This window comes from Chelmon rostratus, chromosome 19, assembly GCF_017976325.1.
Source record: "Chelmon rostratus isolate fCheRos1 chromosome 19, fCheRos1.pri, whole genome shotgun sequence".
Classification (NCBI taxonomy): Eukaryota; Metazoa; Chordata; class Actinopteri; order Chaetodontiformes; family Chaetodontidae; genus Chelmon; species Chelmon rostratus.
In genome coordinates, this window is record NC_055676.1 from 2,193,287 (window position 1) to 2,217,210 (window position 23,924).

Consider the following 23,924-nt stretch of genomic DNA (forward strand, 5'->3'; position numbering starts at 1 on the left):
AGCTACTAAAGGTGTTGCCACACTGTGTCCAAGGCATGACATATCAGAATGCAGAATGCCTTCTTCCTGTCAACAAACCCCATGTGCAGGGCGAACAGTGAATGTGTCCTACTAACAAGCATTGTGTGTGTATCTGTAGCCTGATATATCTTATTCCTTAGTGCCATAGAGCTCAGTGGTTGTCCAAAAACTATTAAAAACACATCAGTGAGCCACTGTTGCACTGGTGACAGCTTCCCCAAATACTCAGTAGGGCACCACGTGTGGATCAATCCACCACTGAAAATAGTCCCGAACCAATGCAGTATTTCCTGTTTGAGAAAACTACAGCGACCAGCTGTTCTATGAAAGTAGTGAGTCTTTTTTTTAAAGATGAAGCTGCATATTTGTGAGGCTTTTTTAGCCGTTAATGTCTTGCGGCTGACTGCATCAGACAGGGTAGTTGTCAGCATTTAGAAACTCGCGAACACATTATTGGTTTTGGTTTTGGGAGTTGTTGACAATGAGAAAAAATTAGGATAGCGCGATTGTTATCCTGTAAGCTAATTAAGCGCACTTTTCACAGCTGCGGAACCTGGTTAGCATGTGCATCAGCCCGGATCCAGACCAGCGGCCGGACATTGTCTTTGTGCTGCAGATTGCCAAGCAGATGCACATGTGGACTTCCAGCACCTGAGCACCATTTCTGCTCCAAGCCGGCGCTCTGCTCAGCCTGAGGATCTCAAACCACTAGAAGTAAGCTCTGCCTGGTCTTGCAGAAAATTGTTTGCTTTGCCCTCATCTCGACAGGAGGAAGCCATGGAAAGACTTGCGCGAGTGGGCTGTGATGTTTTGACATCCAAACAGCCACTTATTTTCTGTCATGGAGGATGTGAGGAAGTGCATTCGTGGTGTAGCACTCGTGGAGAGTGGAGTTTATGAAACCACACTTGTTCATGTGAGAGGCGATCGCATTTATGCCAATTTTTTAGCTAAATATAGAGAGCTGTGTCTCACTATGATCGCAGATTTCTCCAAGCTTTTTTGTATAACTCCACGGGTTGCATTCCAAGTTCATACCGTTTGTATCAGGTAAGTGTGCGCTGTAAAGCTGGGCAATTTGAATATTTATCAATCTATTGTCTATCAATGTAATCATATACGTTTTTTTATCTTCTCAATTTAAGTACATCATTTATGGTCTAAGAGGAAAATTAGTGAACTGTTGTAACTGTTTAGTAACTGTTGCTTGCAGTGAGTCTAATTGTGATGGAGGTCAGCTAGACAACTTCACACGTGATCCATACATATATTTCTATCCAACGTTCTTCTGTGTGGAAGCCGGAGTGACTGTGGTGATTTCTAACTTTTCTAGGTCCAGAATCTCAAGATAATAATTTCATTTTTATTCATTATTTCATGACTTTTTGGCCACTTGTGTCAGCACAACAAGCTGTAACCACAACACTGATAGTTGTGTAATAAAGTTGTTATGGTGAACATGTTAGCAAACAGTTTCCTATTTAAACATCTACCAGACACAGAACAGCATTAGCGTTTATATTCACTGTCTTTTAGCTCTGTTTTGATCTCCACCGACTCCTGAGAAAAATATCTGACTCTTTAGCTGCTCCACTAAATTCATCAGCTGGTCTCTAACTTTGCATCGTCTTAATACCAACACTTGCAGTATTTACAGGAGGTCAGGTGCCTACTAAGACTAAGAGAGAGTGGAGGTTTATCAGAGCTCAGTGGGACGCAGCCGGATAATGAGGCCATCTTGCCCTTCATGCAAATACAAACACGTGGATCAGTGGTGCTCAGGTGCTTTACTTTGATTTTATATTCACAGAGCTGATAAGTAGGATCACAGCGTTCCTCACTCAGCCTGTGAAAACAGCAGCATACTGTCCTCTGGAGGAACTTCAGCAAATCAGAGCATCAGAGTAACCCTGTGATGTCATCAGGGTTATCTTGGGTATGCAGACTGCAGATTAACAACAGAAAGCCTGAGTGATAAACTGGAGACACAGAATTTAAAACATAGGGTAGTGATTTTATTGAGTTGCATGATGGGAAAAATAGCATCCAGTGCCTCTGGAGCTTGAGCCATTCTGTAGACCAGCAGTCAGGGTACTGCAGGCTCTGCTGCTCCTGGTTTGACCATTTTTTTAAATGCCTTGCAAGTCCCCCAACATTAAAGAATTACTGTAACAGGACAAGTCATGATCGCACTGTTACCTCAGACAGTTCAGTTGTGATCTTAAGATAATGGGCCTAAAAAAAAATCATCACCATCATCATCCACCACAGCCTCTTGGCTTCCAGTTGTCTGAATTTATTTTCTTATTGCCCAGTCTCAGTGTGTGAACTGAGTCGTCGTCCTTGCTCCTGGATGTAATAATCCCAAACTTTGCCGCCTCTGCCTTTATTCTTGTGGCTCCTTAGTTTAAGGTACACTATGCAGGAATGGTCGGTTACTGTTTGTGTATACAGCATTCAGACTTGACCCCCCCCTCCTCGACACCAGATGCAAACTGCTTGTATGTACACTGCAAGCTACTAGCAATGTCATCCCCATCCTCTCTTCAGTGCTCACCAGCCGATGAAGGCCGACCCCAGATTCATGCTCATTGTGGAATGTGCTTTGTCTGCTTGGCGTTTCGCTATATTTGCGTTTTTTTTATCACAGTGTCAGACATATTTACTTGCTTACTTTTTATAATGTCCTGACCTGACCTGCGTGCTGTTATTGGCCAATTGCTCACAGGCCGCAGCCCAGAAATGTCCCAACCACAGGAAAATAAGAAGAAAATCAGAAAACACAGGCAGAGGGCACACACTGCTAATGGGTCAGAAGTGATGATTGAGAAGGATTACTTTTGTATGAGTCTGTACATTGTTTCTTAGGGAAATCCTGCACAGCATACCTTTAACTCAGTGTATTTTGAATTTGTGACAATTTTCATGTTGCCTTAATACTTCTATCATGCATCTCATTGTATTGTTGATAGTGGAATGAAGAAGGAAAGAAAAGCATCTTTTGTTTGAGTAAAGGACAAACCTTGCAATAAAAAGATTTAGAACTTAGATCGTCATCATTATTCCTGGGAAACTGAAGAAATAACACAATATTGTTCATTACAAACCTGTTTTATCAGAGTAACAGTTGGTTCGATGGTGGTGGGTGTTAAATGTTCCAAAGATGTTGCATATGACTGCAGTTTTTTGAGATGTACTACCAGAATGCAGTTTAGGACCTTGTTCAAAGTGTTTATATGTGCACGTAAGGACCATTGTTACTGTGAACCTGTGAACACTGTTCAAGTTAGATGCTGTGAAAGTCATTTTGATCGATAGCACTAAACAAGAACATGTTTAAAAATGTCCTTAAGGAGCATATCTATTGCACATTGCCTTACCACACAGGATAACTGAACATTATTTTATTCATTTGGTAATGACAGCTCGGATTCTGTGCTGATAGAGTTAATGTATTACGTACACAGGAAAGGGGAAAGTTTAGTTTTCATCATGTTTAGCCAACTTATTTCTTGTTTCTTTGTCTTCCATCTACTGTACTCATTGAATTGTGACTTTTCACTCCAAGTATTGTGCCACTATGTTTTTAGCTACTGTACCTTTCTGTGCAGCATGGCATCAGTTTAGCTCTGTGGAATCGCCGTCAAGTGCTTCCTGCTTGCATTCGTAGTAAAGTGTCTTTCAAATTAAAGATGCAGAGGAAGCTCTTATTCCAGTAACGGAGTCTTGTACTGTTTTTATTGAAATTATAAATCAACACCCAGCTAAATGATTTCCATGTTTCCTATATAGACAGTGCTGTTCTCATGTGGCCCAAACATTGTGAAAGGAATAATTAGTAATGTTTGTGACACAGTGACCAAACCTGCTGAGAGAGGACAACCTGCAGTCTTTTATTTTGAAGGTGACATTTGATGGGTCAGTAAAAGACCTCTAAATATTGATGGTGGGGAATATCTTCAGCATCTGTCCTGTGGACATACTACACCCCCTGGAGGATAAGTGCGACATTTATATGTCTGACTCCATGAATTTCTGAATTACAGATCTGTGACAAATGAAAGGAAAAACCTGAAGAGTGGAGACATATGACTAACACCATATGATTTTTCTATACGGCATGTTTTATTTCCATGAATACTCAGGTTTCTTTAGTTTGATCAAGTGTTGTCTGTCTCCACTATTTTCACGACACACACAGAAAATACATTCCAAAATAAGCTTATGTCATGATACAAAGTTAATGTCATACTAATACTTACTCAACTGCAGTCTTTCACTTGCTTCTCTTACACATCTTTTCACTTGTTAAACTGGCAGATTTCTGAGTCACCACAGCCTTTTATTCATTTTACTTTCATGTCATCATCAGGAAATACTGAAAGTAGTAGTTTTAAGAAGGACTCTTAGTTAAAATGGCAGCCTCATGGTTAAGTTGGTATCAAGTCAGCTTCCCTGGTTTGTTTTGGACCAGGGACCTTTGCTGTATGGTCTACTGCTCCATCTCTCTCTCCTCAGCTTCCCTCTCTGTATCTTTACTGTCAACCTATTCAATGCAGCTGAAACATCAAAAACATGATCTTAAACTGCTGGTAGCTAAATGTAAAGCATGACTTTAAAAAGCCTTTACTGTAGTGGCTAAACCACTCAAAAAAGCCAACGTTTCAATGATTTAGCCACTACAATAGAGGCTTTTTAATATTTTGTTTGTTACATTTCTTTACATTTTTAAAGCAAATGTATGAACTAATTCATAAGCTCCATCCTTGGTGACCCTGTCAGATGAAAAGTACCTCACAACAGCCATCTGACAGCAAGCAGCTTTTAATTCAAGTGTCCTTTTAAAACGGACTCAGCCTTTTTATTTGTAGAAACAACTTTAAAGACAAACAACTTCAGGATAGTCACACACAAAACAAATCAACTCAAACATTTTTATTGTAAATCATGGAAAAAACATGCCATTTGTGTTAGGAATTCTGAAGGGTAGTGAGTTACATCCAGGAACATATAGTACAAGTACTTTAGGAGGTATCCATAGTCTGCACAGTTTCCTCCACAACCTCCAGGGCCAGCGGGGTCACCACCTTCGTCAACACACCGGTGGTCCCTCTTTTGTACTTGTAGTCGCCAGTTCTACGTCAGGAGAAAGTAATACACATGAAATAGTAAGTTTTGATCAAACCTAGGCCTGAACACTTACATTAAACAAGCTTTTGGTGGGGCTTGTTTAATGTGCATCCACACATCTACATCAGCACAGCATGCCGCTTTAGACAACCAGATACAGCCATGCATTTTAGTTGTGCAAAGTAAGACGGAGCAGGCCAAGTGGATAACGTTTTAGCAAAGTGGGTTAGTAGCAAATTCAGTTCAGCGTGAGAGGCGGCGGCTGTTAAGTCTGCACTCTACCACATCAATTTCATCTGTACTCACTGCTGCAAGGCTTCACTCTCATTTACTCTTCAAGCAGAACAAGCAATAAAACAACGAGTCATCCAGCAGTTCACCAGGTAATGGGAAGTTAATGATTTAATGATCATGAGTGCATGATGACATGATGCATTCTGTTAAAGCAGGGGTGGAAACACAACAACACTTCCTCCTGTACTCGACAAACTGCTGCTCTTCATCTTGGATTCCTAATGTCACAATCTGGAAAATCATTCCCAGTGTGCACCGTGAGAATATATTTAAACACTCCAGTTTCACTGTTTATTGTATAGCTGCTGGTTGATTTTGGGCCTACATTACGAGCTGAAGTTGAAGTGAGCTCACTGTGGAATGATTCCAACCAGAAAGCAGGTTGAACAAACTGACTCTAAGCCTGACTAACGCTGGGACAGGAAGCTCAAGAGTTTTCAAGGCTATGTTTGAGTCAAGTGTTTGTGTGGTGAATGAAAAAAAAATAAAAAAATAAAAAAAAGCCGCCAACATTGGGACTCTGACACTACAATTCACCATGGCAACGGATAAATAATTCTGTTATAACCCTGTGGATTTATAGAAATATGAAGGCGTGGACTGTTATGACATTATAATTAAAACACAGAGGGAGGAAAGAGTTAATAATCAACACTGTTGAGTTTGATTGTGCCAAGTCCACTCATTCATCATTCACCAAACTTCCTGAATGGACGACAACGAGCTGAAATGTTTTCTATATATTCATTCAGGTGTAGCCTGACGGAGATAAAATGCAGGTGGCAGCAACTGAGGACAAAATACAAAAATGTAGGTCAAACTGAGAAGATGTTTTTACTTGGAGACCTCACAGTCCAGCTGCTAATCATGATTCTGTGATTTGCAGTTGAAAAGGCCTCTTTGGTTAAAACTGAGAGTAAAACTGAGTAATCTTTAGACAACTGTTTTATATAGAAATCTGCATTTAACGATTTCAGTTTGCATTTAAACACTTGAGCACTGAAGTGCTGTTAAAACAGGTTAAAGACTGCATGCAGCCTGTTTAAAAAACTCACCTTTAGACTACATTCAGTCCAGCTTCAAAATCTTAAAGTCATTTCAGCTGAACCACAATGATCCTCACTCAGAAATATTCACATATTCTCACTATGACAGGAGCACTGTTGCATTAGTAACTAATATCCAACCAGGATTGTGATCTCCCTTTCCAGACGTATATCTCTGCAAATGAATGAGCTTTGATGTTGACTGTGTGAATGAGGACATGAAACCATGAATCAGACAGTTCCTTCAGGGTCTGATTCATGAGACAGGGGGGGCTCTAACCACAGTATACGGACTCAGAGAGAGTTAAGTGATCTCTGTTTCAGGAATGGAAACCTGCTTTCTGGAACAGACCTCCAAATGAGTTTGCTCACTTTGAAATCTGCAATTTTAAGCCTCACCCCACAACTCCAAATTAGTCATTAAGGTGAGTAAAACATTATGCCTAAAACTAACACCCAGGTTATTTCAATACGTGAGGAATCAAAGGAAATGTGGCTGACAGCTGGGGATGAAAACAAAGTACAGTTTCACATTTCTAGAAGCATGACTGTTCTCACCTAACACCCTTCTTGTTGGCCTCGTCATGGGGCCGGAGATAGTCCACCTTGCCTTTGGTGATAACACACAGGTCAATATTGCTGCCAGAGCCCAGGTCGTTGAAGATACCTGCTGCGATGGCGTCTCGCACCAGCTGCTTGGCCTCAACCTCCTGTGAAGAAACAGCATTGATGCTAAAATGAAAACTAGTGTGCTGACACTTGTTTCAGAGCACCAACCTCCTTACAGGCTAATGTTGCGTTGCTATGTGAGTGCTGTACTCACCTCCATGTCAGGCTTGTAGCGGTCCTCAAACACTGCCATAGCAGCCAGGGACCCAGAGCCTTTTGGAAAAAAAAAATGAAAAAAAGCTGCTTAGAGACCCCCTTCAATTAAACCTTGTTAACATGTCCATATGGTGTTTTTATCATGCGTAAAACAGTCAACTTTTGTCAGATAGCTAAGCTGCTGAATTAGATGGCCATATTCATTACGACTATATTCTAAAAGAAAATGTCACGACTTTTGGGTTGTTCACTAAGAAAGCACGTCATGATACACAGCATTAGCAAGATATGGTTAGGTAATTCAGGTGCATATGGCTCGAGGGCTTCCTGACAGAAAGTGCCATCAGTGTGTTTGATAAGCAGTGTTGAATGTGAGCAGGTACGCTCGAGCTGCAGACAGCAGAGGGGTGGGTGGAGATAGAGGCTGGGACTCTTTGCATATACTGGATGAAGGTATCTTAGCTATTTTAATGCATGAAGAGATTTTTTAGGGGATTAATCAATCAATGCCAGAGGAGAAGCGTTCAGTGAAATATGAGAAACATGTAGAAACAGTGGCATGGTGAGTTTGAAACAGACCCATGGTGACATAGGGCAGCTTGTCAGTGGAGCCGTGAGGGTAGATGCTGTAGAGGTGAGGACCGTTACAGTCCATTCCACCCAGGACCAGAGCAGCTCCAATGTAGCCCTGATACCTGAACAGACAAAGCAGCACATTCACAGGTACAAAGCCTTTTTTTTCATACTAAGACTGATTTTTGGATATTAACTTATTTTTGCATCCATGTGGTTCAGTACCTTGATTTGTCAGCTATGTATTTCACTGGTTATTTTATCTGTCAACAGTTTCTCATGTGTTTTTTCCAGAAAATGCACTATATCACGATACATACTGATTCAGCTTGAGGAACGTACCTGAAGAGCATTTGTTTGAGCATGCGGTTGGCGGTGGCCACGCGTGGCAGCCTGCCTGTGGAGAGGGAGTGCAGCTCCAGGTTGGAAGAGATGATCTGAGTGGTCATCTCTGTGTCTGCAGCTGTTCCTGCCCCACAACAGCTGGACAACACAATAACACAGCAGCCTATGAGTTATACATCACCTCAGCTCCAGTACATAAAGGTCAGAAAGAATAAATCTCTACAAATCCGATATTTTCTTAAAAGCCACAATAAGTTGGATGAGAAAATTCAAAAACTTGTTTTCCCACCCAAGATGGTGCATGGCTATAACACCTAATTTCATCTTTGTTCATCTGAATACACAAAGATTGCATGTCAAACACTGCAAGGACAATGTGAGTCCTGAGCACATAACCCAAACACTCTGTCTGAGAGTCTAAGACCTGAACGGGGCTTCAGTGAACTGGACAAACCTGAGCTCCTGTCACTTACTAAATATTGGGGGAGATGTAGTGAATCTTGGAGCAGTTCTTGTCTGCCACTACCATACCCTCAGTGGCTCTGGTGTCAGCTCCGAGAACAACGCCATCCTTCAGAGGAAAACACAAAAACATCATTCTATATATCTCTGTACAGTGTGGTATACTGTACAGACCTTCTGATTTGTTTCTAGCTTTTGACAATTTCAGTTCCCAAGTATATAATCATGTTTCAGTTAGAATGCAGTAGGTGTGGAGGGTACACCAGTTTGTCACTTACACCGGTGTCACGTTCTGCCCCGCATGGACTTCATAATGTCACCATCACTGTGATAGCTGTTTTACTGTATTAAAAATAATGTGCTTTATTGTTGCTGTGATAACACACAGCTAGAGGGCTGCGCATGTACTCATAGAAGTGGAGTTACATCCACTAACTACTTTTTGCCTCACAATAATGCCAACTCAAGAAACACAAGGAAGATGTGGAAGGTAACATTATAAGCAACACATGCCAATTTGTCTGTTTTTGGCAGAAAGAAGCAACACAAAAGTCTTCACCTACTCCCACCATCCAAGGAAGTGAATTGACTTGATAGAAACATCAACAACTGGAAAACTCTAGCTATATGTGTGCTCTAATCATTTTACTTTGGACGGCTTTGAGGGCCAATACAAAGCAGGATTCTCTTCAAAACTGAAGCTCAATGATGGATTAATACAGACTTCAACCTTAGAGCCTGTAAGTTTTCACATTTTTATGATGCTTTACTCTTTATTTTGCTGGTTAGCCTGTTGAATTTGACATTAGCACATTTCATGCTAGTAGCATCTATTCTAGACTGACGCTGGAGCAATGTTGCAGTATTTAATATTGAGGGACAGTCGAGAGAAACTGTATGAACATGAAGCTTCATCTGAAGTCAATGAAATAACCAGAGTGGTAGGTTGGATGTGGGAAACTGGTTTTTCGTGTTACTTTTTGTCTTGTATCACATGATTTGACAGATTTAACGTTATCTCCACACTTCAAACTGCAACACAAGCTCAGCTGGGACACTTGAATAGACAACAATCACTACACTTTTACCTACTCAATTTTATGATGCTTGGAAAAAATTAATAAATAAATAAAAGCAATAAAGACAGCTTGTAGCGTTATGAGCTGCAGACAGCATGGATTTATTTAGTCTGGATACGATATAACGATGAATAAATCCTGTTTAAATCACTGACAATGCACAATAACTAACATTATGATATAAATGTGACATAACCAGCTTTTATTTGCATTTCCTTGGAATGCTGCTGTTCAAAAGATTAGACAAGGGGCCAGTGTTTCTGAGAGAAAATAGCTGCAAAGACAACCACACATATCCCTTTATTTTCTATTACAAATTACAAAAGAAACTACACTAATTTAAGAGGCCCTCCACAGCCCAAAAGGATGGAGAAATCACACTGATAGAAGGCCCTAAATGTGATGCTTCAGGACAGTTTTATGCCACTTGCTGCCTGTCTTCATTATGATCTGGTAGCATGGCCAAAGCTTTTCCACAGTAAGAAGGAGGGAAAAGTTCCATTAATGACAGTGTTCTGTGTGTCTTTTTGTTAAGGACTGCTGACGGGAGTCATGCTGGAGGAGTAGGAGACTGCTGCCCAGTGTGAACACACAGTGAACTAGATTTAACTAAAATATTGTGTGTTTGACTATTAATTTACACCATGGGCTGAAAAACAATCTCAATCAAGATCAAGATCAAACAATCAAGCACACATTGCACTTATTTCTCCCAACTTAACTACAGTTAAGCCTGGTTTACTTCTAAGCAGCCTCGTTTGTGTCACTCACCTTGAAGACAAGACCACAGATCGTAGTTCCTGTTTTCCGAGCACCAGGCAAGCTGCATCCCACTTTGTTAGCTTCACCTTCCAAAACTGCATTTCTGAAAATCATAGTAATGAAAAAAAGTCAATAAGGCACTTGTCTCACTGAATGCCTGTGGCTCTGTAAAAATAAAAAAGGCAAACACAACCATTTCTAAATCTTAAACTCTGCTAATAACCTGCGCTGGGTTGCACCAGATATGTACAAGTTGTCCTATGGTAGGGTGGAAAGTCAACATTAGAGGATTAGTTACTAGTTGTTTGAAAGTAAATCAGATACTAATTGGTTGAACTGTGATTACACAGAGAATAACCTTACTGGTTTGGACAATAAAGCCACTTGGCATTATAGCACGCTAGATACTGAAATATCATCATCATCATCATCATCATAAATAAATCAAATCTCTACTGGATTACTGTGTTGAAAAATGGCACGCAGTTAATGAAAAAATTATGCTGTGTGGCAGAAAACTGTATAATACCTCCATGGTGCAGCTGCTTCTACTGTAGTAATGCAGAAATCTCGACTTAGTAATAAATCATGTTATAACTAGGCTAAGTTTAAACTTACATACAGCTGGTGCAACAGGCTGCAATTTTATACAAAACAAAAATGTCCTGCAGTGAGACTATGACTTTAAACAGGCCGTCAGCTGTTCAACGCCATGACACTTCAAATTTGGAAATCTGTCAGCAGGAACAGAGTCTGGTACTTATGATGCAGGTTCTGACCACAGTGAGATCACATTAGTAATACTTAAGTCTATATCAAATCAATGAGTAACTATGGTAAGCATTTGAAAACCTTTTCATGTGATCATCTGGGTTCACTAACAGAATTTATAGAGTTAATCTATCTTTTTACAGTAATTTCAGAATGTGGATATAATGGCACAGTGGTTTTAAGTAAATGTTTGATTACATTTCCTTTTTCCGGGTGAAGGACTTTTAACTGGACCTGTGGTGCACAACATTGAGCTCCCCACTTTTAAACCTTAGTACTATATTAACATGAATATTACTGACTAATATATAACATAGTCTTCGCACACGGCACCTCCAGTATGTTTTTTCTGTAGCATTTTACTCGATAGTTCGTGGTGTTGTTGTTCGATAACTATGTTTTAACGTGATTTTAACTAAAACAGCGGGATGAATATCAAGCGAAGAAACGTTCCGCCCTCTTGATTTCATTCTAAAATAACACATATAAATTATATTAAAGGAATATACTATTGTATCTTGTTGGGATATTTAAAAATGAAGGTTAAAAAGCTGACTGTTTTAAAACATAAAAGATGGATTATGCTCAAACGCAGACGATTAAGTGAACCTTAACGTTAATGGTAGCGTGGGGAAATGCCTGAGTCATTGTATGGATGCCCACTTACCATGAGCTAACATCACTCGGAAAACCGTGTCAAAACACGGCTTTTTTACACAACGTCTACATACCAAAGGCGAAACGTGTGGAAGTTAGTAATGCAGTCATTGTCGCCTGATTTTCATCCACTAAAAAGCGCTTACCTCTTGCAGTTTTCGAAACTGAAACCCCCCAGCGCTGGTCGGCTCACTGTCAATGTCGCCATCTTGGTGAATGAAGGTTTGTGTTTCCGGGAAGTAAAGGAAGCGGCTCATTAGTGATGCTGCATTTGCGGACCCCTTGAAAACATGTACATTTGTGTTACGTTCCAATACCAGTTCAATCATACTATTTAGTGCCAGAAAGGGCATAGTGTGCAAGCCAACATGCTTTTTTTTCTTGTGTAGTTTGTTCTACACATCGTAGTGCAATCAAAATGGCCAACATCTCCACCATATATACCCCTAACTGTTTGAATGTTCTCCTTTTGCTCGTATAGCTACCCCAAATCCTGTCACTCCTGTCTAAGGTTTCTTTGTGTCATCTCTATATATCTGCGTTAACTCACTTTACTCTTTCATACAATGACAGTTAGATGCACTTATCAACTCAATTTTATCATTTCGTTCCTTTCATTATGTAACAAATACCAAAAATACTTCAGAGATCCTTCCTCTTTTTTCACAAGGCGCCATCATCAGCAAACGTTTGGACCAACCTATATCCACTGGTGCCTTTGAGAAGATTCCATTGACCACTGCCAAAGTGTGTAAGTAAAAGTAAAAGTAAACATTTCATCCAACATATCATCTGTTTCTTCCCTCCTTCTGACAACTTTTCTGAATTATGTGCATTTGCAAATTACTCGGCCATGGTGTCTTTATTGGAGACTGTTCTGTGCCCCTCAGATGTCATAACTGGATAGTCCCATTCTCTTCTGTCTGCTCCCATCCTCTTCATCAATGCCCATGCCTCTCCCACAAGTTTTCTTTTTTGTCACAAAAAGTTCTCCAATCTATCTGTTGCCATAATAATTGCTGAGGTTACCTGACTGTTTTTTTTTCTTCTATATCTCCAGAGATGTCAATCCCTGTCATTGTTTCCTCTCTTGACTACTGGAAATAGGACTCCAAACGTCTTAGTTACTAATTCCAGGGATTAGACACTAATGTAATATCTAATTTTGACTCAATACCTGTTATGTTTACCCCCCCGTTTTGTTTTTTTTTTAGCCTTCATGGAATATTTTCTGTGGTGGACGTAGTGCAACCTCCTCCCCCATGATTTCTATCTTTCCTACCAAGGTAAGAAAATTATGCAGTTCTGGCATCCTTAACCATTTTATTAAAATCAGTTAAAAGTTGTTTTAGATACTGATAGTGAACAAGTACATGCATAGATTTCTACAAATGCTTAATTCTCTAACAGGTTCAGTTGAAAGAGAAAATGCTGTTGTTCATCCAAGTTGAGGAATTAATCAGAGGAGCCAATATAGATTTTGTAGCAGCAACTTTATCCAGGACTGAAAGCCAGTGCTCATTAAACAATTGTACTTGTGAATCAAGATCACTGTCTGACACAATAACAGCAGCAGAAAACTTTGCTGCAGAGAAATGTAGTATGTAGTAGTAGTATGTGAGAGTTAACCACACAATGACAAGTAAAGTTAAAAAAAAAAAAAAAATCACTGTCCATTGTATTAATGAACCTGGTGGGAGGGGGACAGCTGGTGGAGGGGAATATACCTGTGATGGTGGAATGGAAGGAGGTGAGAGATGAGGGCAGAAACCCTTTGTGACACTGGTGTAAAGTGCAATGCGGAGTGGCGATTTCTGGGACTGCAGGACCACCCTGGTATAGCAGGTGGAGGAATATGCAGGACCCACTCAACAGCCGGGGAGATGGCGGAGGTTCCCAATCCAAATGGGGGTAGTCTTGCAGAGAGAAGATGTGGAATCTATTCTCCAGCTAGATGACATAGGTAGGAGGTGTGCAAGAGAAGCACCTCCCTCTCTTGCTATGAGGACTGACCAGGGACCAAAGCTCATGAAGATTAATCGGGGACAATGACAGGAGGGATGTCAGAATGGGCAGCGGGACAGTGAGAGGTGGCATTAGACTCTTGGGCACAGGCTGTCTCAGTCTGTGTTGGGCTGAAGATGATGGTGGATGGTGTTCATGAACAGTGTCTGGGATCCAGTATAGCAAGGAAAATCTTCCTTTCATCTCCATAATCTTATCAGCAAGCCAGGTGCAGCTGACACAGGTTGGGAAGTGAGGGGACCCATGCATTATAGATGAGGTGGAAACACAGCCCCATTAAATGTACCCGTTGTGGAAAATAGGCTTCAGTTGAAAGTTGGTAGCATCTTAAGATCTGATATCGCCCCTCTGGTTAGCTGGTTCCCATGCTAAAAAACAGTTTGGTTATGCTAGCAGTAAATCCACACTGAGATTTGTATTCACAAGTATGTATATAGAATAAATACATGAATAAATTCACCCGCATGTCACAAGGATAATATCAAAGTATAAACCACAAAAACATGACTTAAATTAACCAATGACAATTCCTGAAGTACTATATGCAATGAATTGTAACTTGATGCAACACACTCTGTAATGCACTGATTACCTGCACTATTTACTGTTTCCTATTATTCTTATTATGTGCAATAAAAGATTTTGAGTCACTTATGATAAATATAATTAAACACACACAAAAATATCAACAATATTTTAACAGGTTCCCATAATTAATTCACTTCAATCAATGTATATTAGTATGAGTTTTTTTTTGTTGCACTGTTTGCATTTTTCACTTTCTGCAAGAGGTTAAGTGTACTGATCATATTCTGCTTCATCCCAGAAGTCGGCCTGTTTTTAGGGCTGGTAACACTGTGCATCTAATCATGCTGCCATATTTTGTCCTTGAACAGGATGGATGCCAACTTGATGCCAGCTGGATGTCAAGGTTGAGTAGGAAATGGGCTCCAGTGAGGTGGAAGAGATCAGATAGGGCGCCTCCACACAGTAAGATGGGTGCATTATGTTGATTAAGCCTTTAATTAAAGCAGAGTGGGCATAACAGGTGGTAGAAGGTGTAATCGTTTGGATCTCAGTGACCTATAACAAAGGTTTATTGTGCTCTTACTCTGACTCTGCGGGAAGTGTGTGTGTTTTCTCATCATCCACTGCCTTCATGTTCTAATACATTTTTTTGTACTAAATCACAAGCTTCACATATCACAGCATGTATATTCCTAAAGGATGTGTTGAAGATTTGCAACAAGCTAGAACTTTGCTAGACTGATCAGTGGCTCCATCAAAACTCATGTTGCATGTAAGCATTACTTAAACCCACAAGCCTTTGTTTGAAATTCAGTATGGTTTTAAAAATACCACATATGTCAGGCTGAATTTTCAGGAAAATTAAACATTGGAGGTGTCATGGAATGTCACCCTGAACGTGATGTCTTGATTTTGAACATTTCAATTGATGTAAGCGTCAGAATGGTGAAGTATCACCAACTCTGCAGTTTCCTTCATCTACACAGCCTTTTAACCTCTTTCAGTTCATTGTTTTGGTTTTTTTAGCTTTTACCTTTACTGCTTTGGTTCCTTCTCAGTGCTCTCATTAATTGGGTTTCAGGTTTTCAGTAAAAAGCTCTGAGACACCCACGGTACACAACCTACCTTACATCATAAAGCAAAGTTAGCAACAAGCTGGTGAACATAATGGAGCGTTTAGCAGCTAGAGCCAGATCATTTTCCATGGAAGCTAAAACAGAGCTAAATAAGTAAATATTGGATTTGCATTCATCAGGTTGCCAAGAACACAACTCCAAATGAATGATTATGTTGCTCTGTGTCTGCTGGGGGTGTCAATAGGGAACTTTTTGCTGAAGTTCACCGTATCAACATAAATGGTAATGATATGTCAATGTTGTGTTTACAGCTTGTTTTTGCTGCCCCCAAGTGGCTAAAAGAGCTGTCATATTAAGCTAAACAGAGACCTGTGTGTAGCATTCAATGGTATCAAGTGGTGAAAAACCAGCTGAATACCCCTCGCCTCAAACCCTCAGCCTTTATAGTTCAACTCCAGTATCAATACCCTAGTGCCCTCATCACAATCTTGGGTGCCCAACGTTACCCGGTGTGTGAACTGTCCAAATAGAGAGGAGAGGACCCTGGACTTGCTCTATGCTAAAGTTAGAGATGCATACAGCTTTTCCGGTCAGGACAGGCTACAACCTGGTGTAAGGCAACCACTGCTGTGTGCTTCTGAGAAAAGTCAGCCTGTGATCACAAAGACCCCCAACTCAGCTCCCCATCCTACAAAAACAGTCCTACTCACCCCTCCTCTGGTTCCTAGACAAACTGCCCTCTCCAACTTGACAACTCCAAACCTCCCAATCCCTTGGGTGTAGCCTCTACAATGTGCTTCACAGTTGACCATTTAAGAGAAGGCAGCTGATGAGACTCCACTCACGCAAGGCTGCAGGCCCTGATGGAGTCAGCCCAAGTATCTTCCATGCCTGTGCCCCCCAGCTTTGTGAAATGGAGTGGACCTAGTCTTCAAAGGGTCTCTGTTCTGTGGAGGATGCCCTGCCTTATTCCTGTGCCAAAGATGCTGTGTGGTGGCATTGAACTTCTACAAACTACTGGAAATAGTGACCCCTGTCAGTGTGGACATGGTGTATCTTGACAATAGCTGGACCGTGTTAAGAACACTGAAGACCTCTACAAAAGGGGCCACAGCCGTCTCTACTTACTGAGGAGGCTGAGGTCCTTCAGCATCTGCTGGACAATGAGAAGGAGTTTTATGGGTCTGTAGTGGAGGGTGCTCTCTTGTTTGCTGTTGTTTGCTAGGGCAACGGGGTGAGGGTAGGAGATGCCAACATACTCAACAAACTGATCTGGGTGGAGCTAGACTCTGGTGGTGGACACTCTCTGTGTGTCAGATGTTGTACACCAACCACTCCATGATACACTGGTCAAGCACAGGAGTTCATGCAGTGCAAGACTCATTCCACTGAGCTGCACCACAGAGCTCCACAGGAAGTCATTCAAACTTTTCAACTCCTCCCTCAGAGTGTCGGTCACTCTGAGTCAATAGACTGGCCTTTTATTTACAATTTAGATTTTCAACTGTGCAAAACTCTACAATAATTTCAACTATGCAGTACTCAATGCAATGTGCAATTATTTGTCCATGAAATTGTTCAGCTGTGGTATACTCAGGTGTACTCTGGCATTATGGTGCATTTATACTGTGCAGTTATTATAATTATTAGAATTTATTTCAAATATTATTTATATATTGTAGTATTATGCACATATTTTACCTTTTTAAACTGATTTCCACTTGTTTATTTTTGCATATATCTGTATCTTATTTTTCTATTTATATTGTTGTTATATAATAATGCACATATTTGTACTCTTATTTTCCTTGTTTTCTATTTTTCTTATAATTTCTCTATGCTGATACATCATGGCATTTTGCTTTTGTACAACACAAAAATAATGTGTTCCTGTGCCTCTGTTGCAGTGTGACATCAAATAACTGTGTCACTTTGTCTTGAGTCACCATGTAGAAAAGTTAAGTTGTAATGCAGACTCATGGAAGACATACTCATAACCACTGGCCATGAAACATGTCATATTATTATATATATCATCATGTTAGCATGTCATGTAGGTCCTGAATGCAAAATGTTTTAATAGAAATAAACTTCCTTTCTATTCCCACAAAGTGGGTTAGTTACTTTATAAACAATACACAAAGAAAATGTTAACACATCAATCCACACAAATTTTAAAATGACTTTATTGAACACAAAGCGGGACAGACATCACAACAGAACAGGCATTTGAGGTGTAAAGCTGAGAAGGACAACTTTTCTTTTAGACTGTATTGTGTGTGATCTGAATGGATATTTACATTGATACTGGTGACAGTATTAAGAATATCACTGTGCAGTGCACAGTGCTCCATCCCTCCCATAGCTGTGACCCAGAACACAGAAATGAAGGACTGAAAGCAACACATTGTCTGGAGTCATTTTGAAAGTCCAGCTCTGATGCTGGATGTACAAAAATAGGATCTCAACTGTATTTATTTATAACCCAACTACAGACAATCACAGAGCGTCTTTACGCCCAGCTGCGCTTGGCGTGGATCATCTCAATGAGCAGGTTGTTGCAAGGCACCTCACCGCTCAGGTCTTTGCAGTACAGGTATTTTTCAGCGAGGGTGCTGAGAGAGCGTAATTCAGACAAACACAGCAGCAGATGAGCAAAGCGTCCAAGAAGGTGAGGAGAGGTGCACAGTGTGTACTCCAGCAGGGCTCCTTCAACCTGCTCCTGCACACTCTCTATGTACTGATGGTCGTCCAGCTGTTTCACATCTGATCAGTGAGAGGGGAAGTCACAGCCAATGAATGTACACTAATCAACAGTTGTGAGACCTTTTCATGTAATGGAGTAGCGATCTGATAATAAAGTACCAATTTGATTAATAGTTATTTTTCCTTTCTTCTCTACCTGCCATGATTGACAGTTCTTTTGATAATAAAACCCCTGGAAATACATCAAGAACCCTTGAATTCTCTAGACGGACCATAATTCCAGTAACTGTGGAGCACCTCTGAGCTGAGGAACAGTGCCCATTGGGCAAATTAGTCAAATAAAGGTTTAACAAACAATGGCAGTGTTTGAAATCAAACAATCAAAACAAATTTTCATTGCAAACAGGCTATAATTGCATGTATTATTGTTTTCATTATTAGATACTGAAAGGCCCCTTGACCAGAAGCACATCTATGAAATACTGCACCAAGAATACGTCAAAATGTCCTGAACTTCAAGACTTTTTTTTCTACTATGAAGCTTTTTGGATAAAAAGCATCAGTTATCACTAACCTGGGTTAAAGAGGATAAGGAACTTGATGCATGCAAACTCTTGGCGGTCCACCTTTAGGATGTGAAGCTTCTCGACCAGCTCCTGTCCTCTCTGGACGAGGCTGGCCAAGGTAGGACCAGCATGAGCAACTATGTCTGACAGCGGCATCTGAACCGAAGAACACATATATGTACTGACATCAGCAACAGTCATGGATAATACACACGACAAGCTAGGAATTATTATATGAAGACAATGAAATAAAATAAAAACAGCAGGGGGCTGTGTGGTCATTTGATTGTTAATCATTCTCATCTTCTGCATGTAAAAAGATTAACACATTTTGAGAGCATATGTTTTTGTCTAGAAGTGGCTTGCAGCTCTGTAAAATCCTACTGGTTGGCAGCAAAACAGTGACAATCAAAACTCCTGGAAATCAGAACCACCAACACAATGAAAGCACGTAGTAAGGGGTTTATGTGTCATGGAAATCAGGTGTTTTCCCCTGAGGAATAAACGGGGGACTTCCCTCACGGAAAATGGGAGAATTGGATCATGCTCACATAAAAAAACATGGGCGTTCTGCATAAATCTCAGGGAAGTACAATAGTGCTTTGTAGCAAGAAAAGACAAACGAAGCAGAGATGACTCACTTCCTGCCCAGTGACCAGGAGCAGACTGCCCTCTTTGCCGTACAGGACTTGTCTGGAGATGACGTCCAGGAGCAACAGATCACTCCAGCAGCTGTGCAGCAGCGTCATCTGGTCACTCACCTTGGAGCAGAAAGAAAGAGAATAAAATGATTCAAACACAGGTTCATGCTAACATGCTCACACTGACGATGCTTTGCCACCAAAGGTAAACCAAAGTGAAGGACATGTTACAAGTTGTAGGCAGCATCGTCAAGGCTGCTATCAGCTGGTGTCAGTCATGATAAGCTCTGCCCATGGCAACCCCCAAAAAGCTGTGATTGGACAGCTGATTTTTTTAAATTCTGGCATCGACAGAGCTACTCCATCTCAAAGTGCACGAAAAGCCCATGTTCACATGGTGCCCATTTTGCTCTGCCGTCATGCTCATCCTGGACACATTTATTTAGGCCTGGAGGTAAAACTTGGGTGCAACAATGGAAAAGGAAATACAAACTATATTAAGGAATATACATCACCATCTTTTGTCACTATGTGTGTCAACATATTTGGACCATGTGGACTCAACAAGGGTTCAGTTCATTAAAGGAAACCTTGCTTTAACAGCGTGCTCACCAAAGCAATGGCCGGGATGGCAAAGTGTGGTGACACCACTAAAAACATGTCCAACATTGTGGGAAACACAAGCAAATTGTACCACAAAGACATTATCGAGATTATCCCAAACCATGTCGACCATTTTATTTGGAGGTCAACTGCAAAGTGAGTGCATCTTAAATCTGTAGATGTTTATTTTATTTAATGAGCTGAAAATGTTTTATATGTAAAATCTTCAAAGTAACTATTAACTCCAGCTGTCAGATAAATGTAGTGAAGAAAAGAAGTAAAATTGCCGTCTCACATGTAGTAGAGTGGAAGTAGAAAGTCACAGAAAATGGAGATACTCAAGTAAAATACAAATATCTCCAAATTGTACTTGAGTACAGTTCTTGAGTTGATGTACAGTGTTTCCACCACTGGTAGAATGAGATACGACCCTGCAGTAACATACAGTAAACAAATGAACGATGACTATGATGGAACAACAGAGAAACTACATGGACACACATGATGAACGTACATATTAGACTCTTCTTAAGTGTACATCAGAGAAGGGTGATGCGGACTGAGTGATGGTTTTTCTGGCAGTTTGCTTTGTTTGTGTATAAAAACCAAACCTGACAGGTAGGATCATACCTTGAGATGTTTGAAGAAGATGGATGTGCGAGCCCACTCTACGATGGAGAACAGCGTCTGGTCAGCGATGAGGCACATCAGGTTGAAGGTGCTGGGCTTCCCTGGTTTCTCCCAGCCCATCTGCTCCTGCAGGAGTCGAGCAGCGATCTTATCCTGCAGCTGCAGTTGATCTGGATCGCAGCGCAGGAACTCCGTCACCAGCTGAGGCATCCTGGGACCTCCTGGAGAGAAAGGTCTTGAGTAAAGCCCATCTGAGCTGATCCCTGCAGCAGAGCCTGGTGAGCTTGAACAGTTGTTGAAGTGCTCTGACTTGATGGTCCAGTTTGAGAAGGAGGTGCACTCGTACTGGGTGGCATCAGGTGAGCTGGAGGGCAGGATTGAACACAGTAATGGGGGCTGTGTTGTGGGTAGTGGGGTGCAATGGAGGATAGGAATTGGGTGGAGGCCAGCAGTGAAGGTAAAGTCTGTCTGGGTTGAGGAGATCAGCGGTGGGCTGCTCTCTCTTCTGAATCCACTAGCTTCAATCAAAGCCTTTTTCTGCTGCTTGAGGGCACGATCGCGCTTGTACATTGGGCCAAACTTGTTTCTGCCACCTCGCATCCGATCTGCCCGAACAGCTGATGAAAAAAGTTCATTTGTTTAGAGCTTTTTTTTTAAAAGATGATCTTCATAGATAAATGCACACACAAGTGGCTGTTTTTAATCACAGGACAGATTACCTGAACTTACTGACACCTTATTGGATCCTATTAAAAACTGGAAAGCCAAGGTAACATTTTAGATTACAGCCCACAGTTAGTTAGTACATATGGGCTATCAATAGGATACTGGCCAGCTACCTTGGACAAATGTGAAAATACAGGGAAGAAGACAAAAGGAATCAGGGGTTTGCAATATTTTGTTCTGGCGGGAGTGAAATGAATGACACTGCAAGTATTTTCTAAATTTCTGAGTACCTATAAAGAATTACAGGGTACAGTAATGCTGTCACTGGCTAACAAGACAGGAGGAATATGAAAAACCGTATCTGTGATTTTTACGATTAAATTAGCAATATTAAGACTCATTGTGTTTTAAAGTTATTATATAATAAATTATTATTGCTGCTGGGGAGCAAGAGTGCATCTCCATGGCTATGAGATAGTTATGTGTACGTTTTCAAAATGACAGTAAATTAGACCTGCTTTTTTGTCCTGTCATATCATTAGATCAGTTACGGGGCAGATTACATCTATTCGAAAACAAACTTTATTGAGGTGTATTGGACAGATTACGTTATATTCTCTTTACCACATTTAAAAAAGAACACTGCACGAGTGTGCAGTGTTTATTATTATTATATTGTTGTTGTTGTTGCTGTTGTTGTTGTTATTATTGTTACTTGTTTTGCCTTTGGTGGAAAGCAGTAGTTCAGAATAGTAGCATTGCTTCAGGTATCTTTGTATATTTACACAGCAGACTATCATCAAAGTAACTGATTTGGCTGCAGATGTGTGGCTGTGAAGTGAAACTGGCAGCCTGTGGATAATGCTGAATAAGCCTGGCTAACAGGTTAGCAGGTTTGGCAGTGGGTGACATTTGTTGGTTGTCCTGTTCTGCAGTGTCTTCTTCTCTTTTTCAGGGCAGAGAAACACACAGTAGAGCACACTCCCACTACTGAAAGCATTTAAATCATTTTTTTTTCTAAGTAATTAACCTGGAGCTATTTGATATATAATGGGCAGTTAAAAAAGGACAGTGTGATTTATTTCTGGGTCATTATAAATGCAAATGTGTTAGCCCCTTTAACCTGCTGAGCAGCAGGAACCCAGTAAGTATTTTAATGGAATAAAATGCACAAAATAGTCCAACTGCATTTGAAGGGTATGTCTCACCAAGGCTTCATTTACACAGTGACCCTGTGGGTCTGTTCACTGTTTGCTTGTAGAGAGCAAGTAAACATGATGGATGATTCTCAGGGAACCAACCCTGGTTGGTATGGCTAAGATGTTTTCGCCCACCAATCCTTCACATTTCTGTTCTCATTGGTCTTTCTTTCATGACTGATGAGAACTGATGATCTTCTGACATCACAGCGAGGCCTATAACAGCCGGGCAGTGTGTCGAGACCAGATCAAAAAGGATCGCCGATTAAAGTTGAATATACTAAACTTTCAATTATTATTATTATTGCTGTTGGAAGAAATTGAAAAGAATACACGGCAAACAAACAGCATGAAACCATTGAAGTCACAGCACCTCCGTTAAATATGTCCTTGTTAGATATATGATGTGTTATTCTTCAATATGTTTTTTTCAAAATGATTCCTCTCATGTATGGTGGTTCTGATAACTACTTCTATCTAAGTAGGCATTGAACTGTTCAGCGTGCTGTCAGTCTGAATGTGTGTGTGCATGTTTGATTACAGTGTGGGGGTCTTCCTTCCAGCAGCAGGTCATTGATTCCACTAACCTGTACGTTAACTGCTTACCTTCCAGTCGCATGCCAACACGAAGACACTTCTGAAACCTGCAGAATGGACACCGTTTCCTTTGAGTTTTATCAATCCTGCACGCCTGGTGCTCTGCACAGATGTACTTCTTGTTGTTTTGAACTGTTCTTTTGAAAAAACCCTGCGAGTGTTGGAGAGGAAGGATCCACTTGAAGCAGGCACTTCTACTGTCTAGCTGTTTACAACACAACAATAACTGTTCAGGGGGGGCACAAGAACAATATAAGCAGGAAAGAAAATCCACCTTGCAGCTTTCACAGGTGAGCAGACCGTAGTGGTACCCAGAGACTTGATCTCCACACACTGGACACAGGTCCTCCAAACCCACATCATGTCTGTACTCCATTGTGGAAAACGGATCTGGAAAAGGCACCGCCTGCTGTCTGCTCCACGCAATCGAGTGACAGTGACAAAAACACAACACTGTGCTGTGCACAGATTAGAAAGGAAGGTTTAGAATATAAAGAAGCTGCAGCAGCCGCTTTGCAACGTCACAAGCTGTGATCGAGTCTAAAACCAGATCAAATCTGCTCACTGCAAGTCTACTACAACAAATCAGTAATGGAGGTCAAATTAGCTTCAGATAATGAAAAAAGAAGAAGAAATGCACCCGGTTAATTTCTGTGATAAAAACCAACTGGATCAAAAAGAAAACAAAACAGTACAAACAATGAAGTGATAAAGAGAAAACT

At 40.8% G+C, this 23,924-nt stretch overlaps 3 protein-coding genes across 5 annotated transcripts in view; 1 reads left to right on the plus strand and 2 right to left on the minus strand.

Annotated features, from left to right (window-relative positions):
* Window positions 1-3,730, plus strand: part of nek6 (NIMA-related kinase 6) — a 28,279-nt gene extending 24,549 nt beyond the window's left edge. For all 3 annotated transcript variants that reach the window (XM_041959482.1, XM_041959481.1, XM_041959483.1), the window contains one exon: window positions 566-3,730. In XM_041959482.1, coding sequence (XP_041815416.1) covers window positions 566-676 — 111 coding nt within the window. In that variant the 3' untranslated portion in view covers window positions 677-3,730. The remainder of the gene's footprint in view (window positions 1-565) is intronic.
* Window positions 3,731-4,941: 1,211 nt separating this feature from the next.
* psmb7 (proteasome 20S subunit beta 7) lies at window positions 4,942-12,182 on the minus strand. Its single transcript, XM_041959707.1, has 8 exons — window positions 12,112-12,182; window positions 10,547-10,640; window positions 8,708-8,805; window positions 8,232-8,372; window positions 7,896-8,011; window positions 7,315-7,373; window positions 7,050-7,201; window positions 4,942-5,157 (listed from the first exon to the last, which is right to left on the minus strand). The coding sequence occupies exons 1-8, from the start codon at window positions 12,171-12,173 to the stop codon at window positions 5,046-5,048; spliced, it is 834 nt and encodes a 277-aa protein (XP_041815641.1). The 5' UTR covers window positions 12,174-12,182; the 3' UTR covers window positions 4,942-5,045.
* A 5,924-nt stretch (window positions 12,183-18,106) lies between these two features.
* nr5a1b (nuclear receptor subfamily 5, group A, member 1b) lies at window positions 18,107-23,578 on the minus strand. The gene is made up of 6 exons (XM_041959797.1): window positions 23,477-23,578; window positions 23,212-23,353; window positions 20,741-21,357; window positions 19,508-19,627; window positions 18,875-19,022; window positions 18,107-18,360 (listed from the first exon to the last, which is right to left on the minus strand). Exons 1-6 carry the CDS (start codon window positions 23,576-23,578, stop codon window positions 18,107-18,109), a joined length of 1,383 nt encoding a protein of 460 aa, XP_041815731.1.
* Between the last annotated feature and the right edge of the window lie 346 nt (window positions 23,579-23,924).